This window comes from Streptopelia decaocto (assembly GCF_964273445.1).
Source record: "Streptopelia decaocto genome assembly, chromosome: 2".
Classification (NCBI taxonomy): domain Eukaryota; kingdom Metazoa; phylum Chordata; class Aves; order Columbiformes; family Columbidae; genus Streptopelia; species Streptopelia decaocto.
The window spans coordinates 108,555,496-108,570,186 of NC_138655.1; the positions used below are offsets into that span (position 1 = coordinate 108,555,496).

The window sequence follows — 14,691 nt, forward strand, 5'->3', positions numbered from 1 at the left end:
TAAAGTACCTTAAAGTCGATACACAATTCAGGCTAGCAGCACACACAGAAAATATACATTTAGATGTGGGAAAGACATAATTGCACACAGAGATGGACACCAGTACCGACAATTTAATTTACTACTTTAGCTTCTTTAATATATCATGCCTTGCTGTTGTCACTGATGCTGGAGTGTCACCTCAGTATAAACATGAAGACCAGTCATCAATAATTTGTTCCTCTAACCACTCCTGGTTTAACTTTTCTCCCAGGAGTTGTTCAGTTGGCTTCAATGGACCTACTTGCTAATGCAGTGAATAAAGCTCATGGTTCTCATGTCTTACCCCTGAATTATCTTTACCTTGTAGATAAGATTTAGTTTGCCTCTGACAGACTAATTCACCTAGCGTTTGTTTCTTCTGTACATACATAACATATTTTGTTAAGGACTTTGCACTTGCAGTACTTCAGAAATGAAGATAACTCCAGTTAATGGACTTTTAAAGATCTTTCAGTGCTGAGTTCTGGTAACTTGAGTTTAATGAAAGCATGAACTTCTTGCAGGATGGTAACTGTGTACAGTAACTTGCACAGCAGATGTTACCAGTATACTTCGCCAACATTAAAACTTATAAACACTTTCAAATAGTTTAAAGATCTTTTCCTATTGCAAAATTTTACTAAGTAGTGCATTTCTTAAAAAGTCATAGAACGAACACAGCCATCATCCAAAGTTCATCTCTGACTATCAGTCTCAAAGATTAGAAAGAAAACAATGTCTACTGCAGATATGTCTGGACAAATTACTATATACTGATTTCTTAAATCTCAGCAGGGAATAGGACAATAATTAGATATATTATTCCTGCAAGTGCAATTAATTTAAGACATATCTCAATCTATATTTTTCATTTCCTCCCTAAAGAAAAAAGAAAAACTACTGAAATATTTCTGACTTTGTATGAAAACCAGAGACTAAACATTAAAGACTATTTCTGGAATTAATAAAAAGTAGCTTTACAATTGCATTTTGATACATTTGACCTGCCAAAAATATTTGCATGGAAGTTGTGCTGTGTCCATAATTATCAGAATAAATTACTTTCATGGGTTTAGCTGAACTAGTAGGAAATGGCTATGGCTGGTTAAAGTCATAACACAGAATTTCCCACTATGACACCAAGCTTAAAGAAAGAATTCAGACTATGCAAGTCACATTTTCTCTGTTCTTGGCATTTGGGTCTGAGGGATGGTAACAACTTCCAACAAATACACGTTGTGTTCCAGCAGTTGGGAACCTTGGAAACTTAGGTACTTATTTGCAATTTTTCAGTCTACACACATATTCTTTTTCTGGTTTGGGCTCCTGAAAATGCTGTCTGTCTTCTTTTCAGAAAGAAAATCTGAATCACGACCCGACCTCTCTCTTGCCAGTGGGTCCCATTTGTTCACATGGAGCAACATAGCTGCAATGGCTGTGATTTTCTCAAAGTGCCTGGCAGACACAGATCCTGTTTGGAGGACACTGAGACCAGAGAGAACACTCAGCTACAACGTTATTGTTGTACATTCACGTAGCTCATTTTATCCGGGAAGATAACAAAGGCATTTCACAAGTACTGGACACACACCACCACTGAAATGCTGCCAACCTTCCCCTTGAGGCTGGTGAACAATATTACATGGTAGCCAGCAAACTCACTGGGGAAGGCAGTGCTTTGGCTACAACAGCAGCATTAACTGTCCGCTTGTGTAAGGACAAATAAAAGATGTTCAAACACAATCGTCCTCTAACATCTAGACAGAATTTAAAAAGCACAGCAAATCACTTAAATAATCTAGTGTAGAAAACCCAACATTTGAACCCCTGTTGCCTGAATACAAACCCTTTCTGTCTGGGGAAGCCAAGGGTAAACAAACAGTTTGAGATACTCACATTGGTCCAAGAAAAGGAAATGTAATAAAACACAGTTTTGTCTGTTCTTTATGAACAGAAACAGACTTCAAATGGTCCAGCTACCTTCTGCCTGGTGAAAATGACATTATACGACCAAGCATATCTACCGACCTTTTTGCTCAACGTTTCCTAGGTGCTATACATAATGAAGATCCACCCATACTTGGGAGATAATACGGGTTTGGTTTTGAATCACAGAAGCAAATTATCACCTGACTGCGTTTTTATTATTTATAACAGGATAATACTGTTCTCAAAGCCCAGTTCTAGGCCTACTGAGTCTAGAATCTGTGTCAAGTAGTATCCCTGAGAAGCCTACATAAGAGACAGCAAGTAACAACTTATTTGAAGCAACTAGATAAATGGGTAACAAAAGTAACAAAGTGCAAAGCTTATCAGAAAAAAACCTCTCAAGAATGCAATGATTTGAGGACTACAAAAGGAGGAATTTCAGAGAACACAACTGAAGTTACAGTATTTGCAATTTTGATGGACAAACAGGACAGGTATGGGCTACGTAGCTCCTGTATGTAGGGATCATAGTTTTATAAGTGATAATAGCTGAAAAATGAGAGGACAAAGCTTAGCAGGAACTTGGAAGAAAGTGTGAGAAACTACTGTTGTTGATATAATTTTGAACTGAGGAGAGATGGTGGAGAAGAAAACAAGAAGAAAGAAAAAGGAGAAGTATTTCCCTTTACAAGTTCTGAGACAGCCGGGGCATCTGTCTACATCTCCACAGGGAAGACCTTTGTACTCTGTGAATTCCACCCTTCCCATCACTAGCCCCAGGTAAGTGCTCTCACAGCAATTTGAGCCAACTGCCTTGTTTATCTTAACATCAATTATGATTCTTAATTTTAAAGCATCACCATAATAAATAAAGGTTTATTCTTGGAATTATATGTAGAGAAAGGAAGAAGCATGTGAACTCTGCATAGGCACAGGAATTTTCATCAAAGATATGAAACACCACTCAGTTTCAACAGGTTTCTTGTTCACCACCTCCAAAACCTACATTTGGAGCTATACAGCTGTGGTAATGTGTAGGTTACACCCACCTGGGAGACTTTTTGCATTGAAAAATAGGCAAAGAACATGTTCTTTGGGCTTTTAATACAGGATACAGAGCAACCACTGGCAAAGAATAAGTGCATAGATTGCTTTATTCCTCTCCTGTATGTTTTGGCCCATTGTAAGAAGACTTAATGTTTGAGGCCCTAAGTAAGGGAAAGTGTCTCCTTCCAAAAAGGAGAAAACTGGGTATTGCTACATAGGTGAATTTCGAGTTAGCTTTAGCCTTGGTTAGCTTCAGATGTTTTCTGAATGCTGAGACAATATGTGAGGCAACGGCAACTACTGCATGTAGAGGAATAAAAGTGTTCTTTGAAAGACACTTGTGCAGTCACAGAAAAAAGTCATCAGGCTTCTCCAAGCAAGAAGCCCACATGCACCTTTGAAAAACCTGCTTGGGTTTGTCTGGCTTTTTTAAAAGACCTTCATATTTCATAAAGCAAGCTTTATAGTTCAAAGTTTGTCCCTTTAAGCAGTGCTAGCAAACAGCTGCATCCACACATACAGCCTCTGCTTAAATGAGGATTTTGCAAGTCCAGCACTCAGCAGGATTCACACTCGCTGTTGGTAAAAGCCAGTTCAAAGCATGCACTAACTCAGCTCAGTAGACAGAAATGTCTTCACAACATTTCTCCTAAAAACTGAAAAATAGTCTTCAAACTCTTATTTTAAAGACAAAGGGCAAAAATGTTCTGTCTAGCACATACTGAAGAGCAAGAACCCTCTGGCTAATCAAAAACCAATATACATTGGTGCTATTCTGCTTGTCGTTCTCCTCTCTGCAATTCTGTCAAAAATCCAGCACATGACACAGAAGAGGGCCATCACATAAAGACACCCAGAGATCAATTCTTTGCCCCAGGAAACCACAAGCTATAAAACAGTGCTAGAAACCTCATTTTAGACAAGTCAGAGCTCGGATACCTCAGGGACAGGCTCAGTTCAGAAAGAAGCTTAAAGTCCAGATAAAGAAGTTTAGATAAAAGTTCAGCTCCTCTGTTAAACAAGCCACAAATAATCAAAATCAGCATACTGCAATGAATATAAATTTTTTGTTGTGCAAATCACTTCCACAGCTGGCTGTACAAATCACTCAGCTGCCCAAGTGTCCACTCACACACTGACCCCCCGCCTTCTTTATATCCTCTGAGCACAAACCAATTTTTTTTTCTGTGTGCATTATCTAAAACTATATGGGATTGAATAATTCACTCCATAACTCAAGCCAGTTCAAATGTAGAAACTTCAGTCCTCAGCACTGTAAATCACTACTATTATTAATAGAATATATATTGCTATAATACATTATGCTTCAGTTTTTCATTTGTGTGGTGTATGCAAATTCTCCCCTGTTTTACATGTGCATAAATCCACTATGCCCAAAGGGGACCTTGGCCCCGCGCATGGCTGCAGCCCTGACAGCTGAGGGAAGGATGTGCGGGACAGCACCCCCCCAAAATAACCCAGCCATGACCGCCTTCCCCTCCTGAGCTATCGCCAGTGCTTGTGAAACCATGGGCTTGCCTAGCAAGTGGCTAGTTGGCCTGAAGCAAAGCGACCTCCTCCTCCCTCTTCCCCGGCTCTTCACAAACATGTGGAGGCCACCAAAGAAGTGCAGGCCAACCTCTGCAGTACAAGGCAAGATGTATTGCTGTGGGTGACAGCATGAGAGCCCCTCCTGCTCCTTTTGCACATGGGAGAGCAGAGGCGAGGAGCCAGTCGGCAGAGTGAACTGCGTGGCAGAGGAGCCTGTGAGAGTGGGTGCATGTCCCCAGGGATGCCTGCACAAAGGCATCCGGAGTGGATGAACAAGCATCAGGGTAAAACTGGGCATTATCCAACAAAATGAGCAACTCTTGCCAGTGTGCCTTATGCACGGCACCTCATGGAAGTCAAGGAAAAGTTGCCCAGCTCCTCTGAAGCTGTATGCACTTAAACCAGAGGAAACACAGTGCCTACATGAAATACTAAAATAAACAGAGAAGCGAAGTCAGTCAAAAGCTGATCAAGCTCACACTAAAAAGCTTGTATGTATGTGTCTAGAAACATGGTTATGGTCTTGCACATGAATAAATAAGCTTTTACCTGAAGTGAAACAACCAGACATTTAACATCACTTCCATTGACATGGAACCCCTAAACGGTGAAATTTTAGACCTACAAATAATGAAATAATTACCATCTTCATCTCATTGTATGCATAGTAATCTTACTCTGATTCAAAATAAGATTTTAAGCTGGAATGTCCCTCAGATCTCACTCCTGCTAACACCATTAATTCTAGCAGTGGAATTAATTCTAGCAATGTGGAATATTTACATGTCTTCTAATATTTTTCTGCAGCTTTAAGGAGCCACTTAGTCCCTTTGCAAAATATCAGCATGCTCAAGGATTTGTCCATTGTGTTCTACCACTCAAGGAACAGTCGTGCATTCAGTGAGAGTGTATGAGAGCGTACCTGCCACATTGGGCTGAAGCACTATAGCTGCCAGCAAAGCCTTGTGCTGCTGCCAGTGCTCAGCTCCCTTATAATGAGTTTACTCCTGCTCTGTTTTGTGTAAACAGCTGCCTTCCAGGACCACAGTTTATGTCTAATTAATTTCTTAATAAAAACATAGTTTAGTTTATAGTCTGGCCCTAAAATTTGGGTAATTTCTAGTTCTCACTAGTTATTCTAAGATGCCACAAACTCCATTGATTTCAAATATGCTCTTTCATTCCACAGTTAAAGACTAAAATATTTCTAATATAAAGTTTGTTTTTTTGGTGTTTTTTTTTTTTTTTTTTTTTTTTTTTTACTTCACACACAAAATTTAGGAATGACTGCAGGATATACTTGGCCAATTTTGTCTAACAAATATTTACAATCAGACAATTAAGATTCCTCTGTAGGACTGCAGCTTTCCCATGTCAGTTTCATCTCAGACAAGTTTAATATTGCCAGTAACTTTAATAAATATAGCAACCAGTGAGTGCAAAGTATTACTTACGTATATTTATGTTCCAAACTAAGACTTAAATAAAAATATTGGCTGATACTAGCAGCTTTTAAACACTTTTCTCTAAAACAAAACCTTAAGTTATTGGTTCCTTTAGAAATCACGCAACTCTGTGGATAAATCACAGGAGTGCAGCTGGCAAAGCCTGGCTTTTACTGCCATTTCTGCCACAGGACTCTCAGCAAGGCATCTCATTTTGCTTTTGCCTCATCACTTTAACATCTGCATGCAGGAAGCCTGGTGGTAGCTATAATTATTTGTCACTCTCACTCAAAATTTCCCTCAATGCTTTCATTCAACAAAATGGCAGCTTCTTCATGTGCATTTGAATGATCCCTAAAAAATTTAGAAGTGCTCAAGTCTCAAGATTAAGCCAGGAAGCAAAGGACTGTATTAATTCTAGTAGAGACCAAGAATTGAACTTGTGTCAGATTCTCATGGAGAGTCACAGTGAAAGGTGCTGTTCTTCTTATCTTGCACATTTTCAAACAGTTCATCTAGTACATTTTTACCTTCAGGAAATGAGCTGTATAAAAATCAGTCATATAGGTATCAGCAGCAGTAACTCATTTTTCAAAACCTTGTGTCATTGGGACATAAACCCTGGGCCTCTTCCAGTCTCACATTTTTCCATTCTCATGGTTATTCTGCCATCCTAATTGCACAGATTTTTTTCTTTATTTTTTATTTCTTTTTTGCTCTTTCGCCACAGTAAGCATTTCCCACATGCCAGAAAAACAGAAGTTAAGAGATATTCTAGACTGTGGTAAAACATTGTTTTCCAAATAGAAAGCACAGTCAATTTTGACCTGGCCAGTATATGCTTAAAAATCTTCAAAGCTAACTATAAAAAAATACTTTAAATCTACAACCCATATAAAATTTATATTATCAATGAAGTAGATGTATAATCTATAACACAGCTATACACACATCTGTATAACATATATAAGAACTGCATGGACAGATTTTGGCCCGGGTTTGTACATCCATGTTACAGCCTCGCGACCTGCAGCGATATGTCCTTTCGCACCACATCAGGTCTGCGACCTCCAGTCCCGGCGCAGCCAGCGAGCAGAGCCTGCAGCGCACATGCTGCTAAACAGCGCGAATCAGGCTGCTGGACCTCCGCCACGGGAAGCAAAATAAGGTTGGACTTGTTCCCATGTGTGCGTTTGAGATTTACTTCTCTCAAAGACAGTCCCTGACCTTGACCGTGGCCTTTTAAATTTATGGATTGGTAACAGGGAACTGAGGAATGAAAACACTTGAAGCTCCTTACCCTTTGTATTTACCAGACCACATGGCTGCTGCTAAGTGTTTGCATCAGCCCCGTTTTACCATGTAACAGTGCCTGGGTACAAAAATTGTATCTTATCAGAGATGGTGCGAAGGCTGGCTTTAACGGGTCCCAGTGCTTCTTGCTCTGGTAACGCATTTTACTCATCTGGAACTTTCTTTGAGGGATCTGAAGAATTTACTGCTGGATACTCCTCTCCTCCATGCATTTTACTTCTTGAAAACAGTAGCTACTGGCTGCTTTTTGCTAGGCATGCACCCAGTCTTTTAGCTGATCAAAGCCACATTGACTTGATTTTCAGGAAATCCTGTTTGAAATCAGCGAACCTCAGTCATCAGAAAACCATAGAAACGTACCAGCTATCAGAGTCTGGAAATAAAAGCTGGTTTCTAAGAGGGATCCTCCTTTGTCCTGAAATGGTATCAGAGGTTTCAACTTTTAATAACCAGCTCCTAAAAAAAAATTCCACTTTTCCACTTCTTCTCTATATCATGAGTCTTTCCCTGTCCCTCACCAAAGCCTGGATATGAAAATATTTTTGCTGGCCGATGGGTTCCGTAATGAAGCGAACAATTATTTAGTTTCTAAAGCAAATGGATGTTAAATACAAGGATAAATTTAAGCCTTGTTTTTTTTCCTGGGACCAGCCTCCATGTTTATGTTGTATTTGTTGCCTTACCTTCCATAAGAGCACAGCCAGCAACAGGAAGATGAGAATTCCCACCAGCAAACTGATGGCAATGATCCATCCGACAACATACCCACGAGGCTCCAGATTGTGCAAAGCCTCGAAGACCACCTACAAAGCAATTAGAAAAAGATCTTTTTATGATTGGAAGTTGTATTATTTTCTCTTGTACTCATCTTATTAAACACATTGCATGGTGGCCTCACTGATCATATTTCATCTGTCAAACAAATATGGAATGCGTTCTTCATTTCATGCTTTCCATCTATTTTTTTCACAAAGAATTTAAAGCTTTCAAGTGGAATATGAGTAGCCATGCATTGGATCCAAAGGATATCAGCTTCCACTCCAAAATTACTCTTATCCTGTCAATATTCCCACCCCATTCCAGACACTGAGCTTGTTCTGGTGCTGGGCCACCAAAGGTGCACAAAGGTTTACATGAAAAGCTCCATCCCTTGGTTTGGCAGGGATTGCCATGACATCTCACTTGGTTTGTCTTGCTCATCATGTTCCTGGCCCTACCAAACACCCCGATGCTTCACATGAAACAATCATGTGTGCTGAGCTTGTTGACTCTTTTTCACAAAAAATGGGACAACTCGCATATATCCTTATTGAATACAAACCACCCCTGCTGTGCTTCACAAAGCACGTTGTGCGAAAGAGGGAAGGGCGCGTGCAGTCATGGGCTCTTCTGGGAACGCAGAGAGCAGTTTCCTGCTGTTCTCTTCTCTCTTTTTGTATAGCATGTATGGCAGGGAAACACATCCTGCAAAGATATTTCAATAACCATCTGCCTTAAGAAGAAAATGGGAGTAAATTATACCACTTGTATACACTATGTGAATTTCCAGCCTCTTATTTCAATCAAAACCAGTTCCTCAGTGGAAAACTCAAAGCTAGTTCTCTACAGTGAGGCCTATTTCTGTGATAAATTTAGCGATTTAATATCCAGCAAATGTAGAGAGGCAGCAAAGATTTTGTTATAGGTAATAGATTTGCTTTGTCTGGCTTTGTTTTGGTTTGTTTTGGAAGGCAAAGTAGTGAGTTTTCCTCCATTCTTCACAAACCACTTTCATCATCTTTGCTTTAAATTGTCAAAACCCTTTTGTAGACATCAATTGTTAAACCAATCTTCTAAACAAAGCAAAACAAAAAAATGGTAGTTTAAAGTGGGTGAAAATCTGGGAGTTATGGTCAGACACAATTATGCAATCCCAAGATACTAATCTTTAGGAGGCCCATGGAAGACCCATGAAATACCTCCACTCACTGGTGACACCATTCAAATAGTGTCATTTATGAGACAGCAAAGCAAACCTGATACCGTACAACCCATATGGATGGTGAAGGTTGGCATTCAGGAAAATGCTGCAACAAGGACATGATGGCAGCACTAGAACAGAGGCCAAAAAGGCTCTGGATTCTCCATCCTTGCAGGTTTCCAAGCCTCAGACAAAGCCATGGGGATTCTGAGCCAGTGCTGATAACACCTCTGCTTTGAGTAGGAAATGGGACAGGTCAGCTTTCCCAGGTCCCATTAATGAACACTTCTCTGTTTCCATAAGCATATGCAGTCTCAAGCAAATGCCCACAAAAATTACAGACACAGATGAGAGCAAGCAGGTCAGCAGGGCTATATTTTGTCACCGTGTTCCCATAAGAGAGTACTCCAAGATCCTTCATCTCAGTTTCACAGGCTAATGTTGATTTAGACCACAGTTTTTCTGGAGGAATTTGAACACAGCTTTTTTAAGCTGATTTACACACCCAGTTGTTTGTTTTTTTTTTTTTCTATTGATGAGATCTTATCAGGCATTTAATGACAATGAGATGTGAAAAAATAACAAATGGACAGGAACAAAGGTATACATAGATAACATTATACAAACATATTCCCATAACCAGTATCACAACGCTCAAAATAGCACTTGAACACGGACCAGTTCTTCACTTGAGAAAAAGGATAATTTTGGCATTTCAGACATTAGCACAAAGCCTTTGACAGACTTTTGAAGGCATCTTGCTGAACAGAGCAAGTTTCCTAAGCAGCAGAGTTTCCCTCATAGCCAAGACAAGTGTAAGGGAAATATCAGACAGAGAGATCAAACACAAATCTTGTCCCTTCTTCATATCCCTGAGCCAACTTGGAAAGATGATCTGATGTGGCAGTCTATTTCTCACGAAGGCTATGGTTAGCATTCATTTTGTGGACACAAGTCAGAAGACTGTTTCTTAGATGATAAGGAACTAATGTTATTTCCCTTTCTGACTATAAAAGAAACAAAACTCTCAACCTTTTAAATATTGCCAGCTTTAGTGAAGAGACCCTTCAAGCAGTCCCTGAATGCAAAATGAGGTGGTGCCTTCTCTCCACTACTCAGAGAATAAATGTTAACATAACACAACCTGCAGCACAACAGACCTATATGTTCTTCACGCTGCCAAAAGACAGAGCCAGAAATAGCTGCAGAGATCAAATCATACTTCATCTCTACAGCAAGAGCCCCACATTTCAGGTTTGAAGCACACTGGATAGAATAGCTTGGCTGTAGTTTGTGCAGTCACAGCTCAGGCTACAAGGGTAGAGAGCCACAACAGCTTCTTATCTATCCAGCTTCTTCTAGCAGTCTAGAGTCAACATACAAGCACAAAACCTCCCTATTCCAGGTTTTGTGGTTTGGAAAGGAGAAGGGATGTTGTGCATGCTAATGTCCTTATCACTCTCAAGCCCTCAAAATCAGCCTGCATTAATACACAGCCACTGCAATGAGTTTTGGTGAAGAAGCAATGAACGATAAAAATCCCAAGCCAAACCCCAATCAAACCAGAGTGAGCAGACAGTCAGCGTTCATCACACATCGGGAGGATCAGCAAGAAGCCAGTACAGTACATGGTGAGACGCCAGGGAAGCAAGTCATCCTGGGGGGAAGGCTAGAGGGTGATGTTACTGAAGAGAAGTGCACCATCCCCCACCGACTGCTTGACGCAGTGCCCATAGCACAGCCTCTGAAAGCCCATCTCGAGTGAACCTTGAATTCCTGTTCCTGTCCACCCCAGCAGCACAGCCCCCACAGGGCAGCCAACACATTGGGGAGCACAAGGCAGACTCCAGCACAGCACACTTCCCAAGGCCTGATCAATGGACGAGACAGAAGTGATAAGAGCAACTGATGCAGAAGATAAGGGTAGGTTGGGAAAGCATCCTGGAGAGGCTGGGGGGGCACGGCAGCTGTCTGGTTCAGAGAAAGCACATGGAACAGTCATAAAATATGGAGGGGATTACAGGCTTGTTTTCAGACTCTGATGAAATGCCAGGGAAAGGCTGTGAAAAACACAGTTGTCTTGACAATGTATGAGGAGTTTTAGTTTCATATTTATCTTTTCATTTCATGCTGTACTTGCAGGATCTTAGAGCAGGGAAGCCTTAGAGGCAGTGTAGCTTGCCGTTTAGCTGTAAATAGCTCACACATCAATAAGGTTTACATGATGTAACGCCCTTCTGTAAAATAAGAGACCTGTGCCCTACCACTGATTTCTGAAATGCTGGACCTGCACGGACAAGGGCATCTACCAGTTCAACTTCTACCTGTGCCAAACACTTGCGATATTTTGATAGTCCTAGTGAACAAATCGAAAAAAAAAAATATTGCTGTTTTTCCAGTGCTTTAAAACCACCCTATTTCAGTAAAGTGTGTAGGCAATAAGTTAAGAAGTTAACTGAGTAGGAATTTTGCAAATACTTAAAGTCCACACTGAGCTGAAGCCCTTTGCAGAATAGGCACATGCTGCTACACTGGGACTCAAAGACAAGAAACATACTTCAGCAAAATCTGGTTAGAAATACACAATTGCAATATTTTAATTTCTTTTTGCTTATGCACATTAATTAATTTTATACGGTTGCACCTTGAACCACAGCACTGTGGAAGGCATGGGCTTATCAAAAAATGCTATTTTATTTCTGTATGATCACTCAGAATATTTCTAGTGTTCCAAACCACACTGCACTGCTGACTGACTTGTATGTTTAAGTACTGTTATATCTGGGGGGACTTGTAGTAAAGACACTATTCTCCTATACATCTGTACATATAGGTATATGCATCCCTTTTAATATATTTATTTATTTACATATACTTGGCCTTGGTAGTTCTTCAAAAATACAAACCTGAGGTATCCTTGCTACCTCCTTGTCTCCCTCCCTAGGAAATACTATTGTGTATTGTTCAGTTCCTTTATCAAACTGTATGTTTCTACCTGCCAGGCTTCATCATAAAGACAAGAAAAACTATAAAAAGGGATTGTTACAGAAAGAGATGGAAAGGTAAAACAATGAAATGAAATGAAAAATGAAATATGGTGAAAACAATAAAGCAGCAAATAACCCACAGGAAAGGGGCTGCAACACTGTTGGAGGAAGCACACATCTGGCTCCAACCAGGCCAGGATGTTGTGCCCATCTCACAGGTAACCTGGAGAGAACAGGCACGTTGAAAATTGCATTGCTGAGTGTTTCTAAAAGGCAAGAGGGGGTGGTGGGTTGCTGAGTGGAAAAGGTATTCCCATGTGCATTAACAAAAGACTGGGATGTCATGAAAACTGTCTAGTACACCACAGGCTGCTCCTCTGAACACAGACATGGAGAACAGGCCAAAGTCACAAGTCCTCTGTGCCAGGGGCAGACAGCTAAAGCTTAGACATGTGAATATGTATTTAAATCTCTCTGCATATAAATATGCATATATAGGCCTCCCAAGGTCTTTACAACCATAAACTTGATTTTTTTAAAGTTTTTTTTTTTGTTTTTGTCTTCCCTGAAATATATTTATCATCGCAAACATAAACATACCTAAATCCTGAGCAAAAAAGGCGTCCATACAGGGCAACAACTTGCCTGTGTTGAAGTAAACCTGGGGTGACTGGGCTGAAAATGAGAGAACAGTGAACTCTATCCAGGAGGTCAGAAAGGTTCAAAGGCTTAATGAAGCATACTTGTGCTGAGCTGACAGCACCAGAGAGCAATATGGTAGCCTCCATCTTTACAGGTCACCTTGTTGCAGGAGCTGCATGCATTTTGCCTGGGGATCCCTTTTGCATATTCAGCTTTGGATTCCCTCACTTTCAAGACAGGGAGGCTGAGAGGCATTTGTCTGGTTTGACACAGTGAAATCCAGACTATTCTTCCCTCCACAACAGCACTCACAGAGCGAAGTCCTTTTGCTCCATAAGACCATTCCTCCTCCCGCACACAAGCACCAAGCATAGGATGAGAATGCTTGGATCTGGTATTTGACCATGGTGGTCTCATGGAGCTTACTGTTGCTTTTGCCTCACATGCAGAGAAGAAGGGAGCCAAGCCTTCATGGAAACCCATATGCTCAAGAAAAGAAAGTATGCCTCCTGAAAATACCACGCCATGGGTTTCAGCCAATATACACTCATGTTAACACAATTGTCATGACAGAGCCAAATCCAAACTCTGCTCACCTGCTCCATGTGATTTCTCCAGACTAAGAGTTCAAACAGCCTATTGTAACTGGAGACAAAAAATGCGTAAATCCGAATCACATAAAACCATATTCAAATCCAGAGAACTGCTTTCTGAAAGTTGCATAAAGACACCTTCTTTAAAATAAGGTTATTTTCAAAGACAGCCTGCTACCCAACTTAGAGATATTTACATAATCTTTTACATCTTCCCTACAAATCATCTACTAGAGTTACTGAGAAAACTGATATTTATATGGGTAGTCCTGCCACCACCGGTACTTCTTACACTAGCATCACAAATATCAGCGTTCCTTTTACTTTTGTCTTCTTTACAGGTAGTTTGAACTTTGATATCGTACACTACATTGTAAAAGTGCCCAGTGAACAGGGGCGCCTGGTTCTCAAGGACCGTTTACAGTCTACATTCATCTGCAGAAAGGAAAAAGGCCTTTTAAAATGTACCACGATAAAGTGTCTAAGAAAATGTTTTTCATTGTTAGGGAACACTTTCAGAAACAGACTGCAAGCAGTCCAAGCACAACTGTTCAGAAGGCGCTGCTACATAAATGGATTCAGTACAGCAGCCCATGCTCAATGAAAAGAATACAGGATGGGCTTTAGAAAGGGAGTAATATAGAATAAAGACATTTTATCTCTCCTGTCTCTCTACTTCCAGCTGAATAGCTGTGGCTTGCAACAAATACTATTCCTTTCTGCATTCCACAAGAAAAGAGAAGGGGGAAAAAATGAATACCTTGAGCCAAACCACATGTCTTAAATTTTTCCTTGAACATGACCCTATGCAAAACATACGGCAGTGAAGCCAACAGACATATGGAAATAGCATAAAGTAGAGAGCAAATGGCATTCACATCAGAAAAGACTTGAAATTACAAATTGATGTTACATGACTACAACATGTCATGCATGCAGCATGCTCCTTTACAGCTTGGGCTTCCCAGGAACTCAGAACAAGGTCTTGTTTGAAGATTAATATATCTTCCCAGCACACACAGTGTGCTTTATATTTGTTGCAACTCAAGGCTTGATGAAAGGCTTTCTGGGAACAGGAAAAGGACAATTTTTTTAATTTTTTTTTTTTTTTCTGCAAGCATTAGATAACACTGAAATACAGCAGAGCTTGCATTCCTAGATAAAAGCATTTCTAAATTTTGAACACTTAATAGTAATCCCAC

At 40.3% G+C, this 14,691-nt stretch overlaps 1 protein-coding gene across 2 annotated transcripts in view; it reads right to left on the reverse strand.

Moving 5' to 3' along the window:
- The window catches only part of ITGA9 (integrin subunit alpha 9), a 226,264-nt gene that overhangs the window by 12,067 nt on the left and 199,506 nt on the right, over positions 1-14,691 (reverse strand). For both annotated transcript variants that reach the window (XM_082045318.1, XM_082045319.1), the window contains exon 27: positions 7,991-8,110. In XM_082045318.1, coding sequence (XP_081901444.1) covers positions 7,991-8,110 — 120 coding nt within the window. The remainder of the gene's footprint in view (positions 1-7,990; positions 8,111-14,691) is intronic.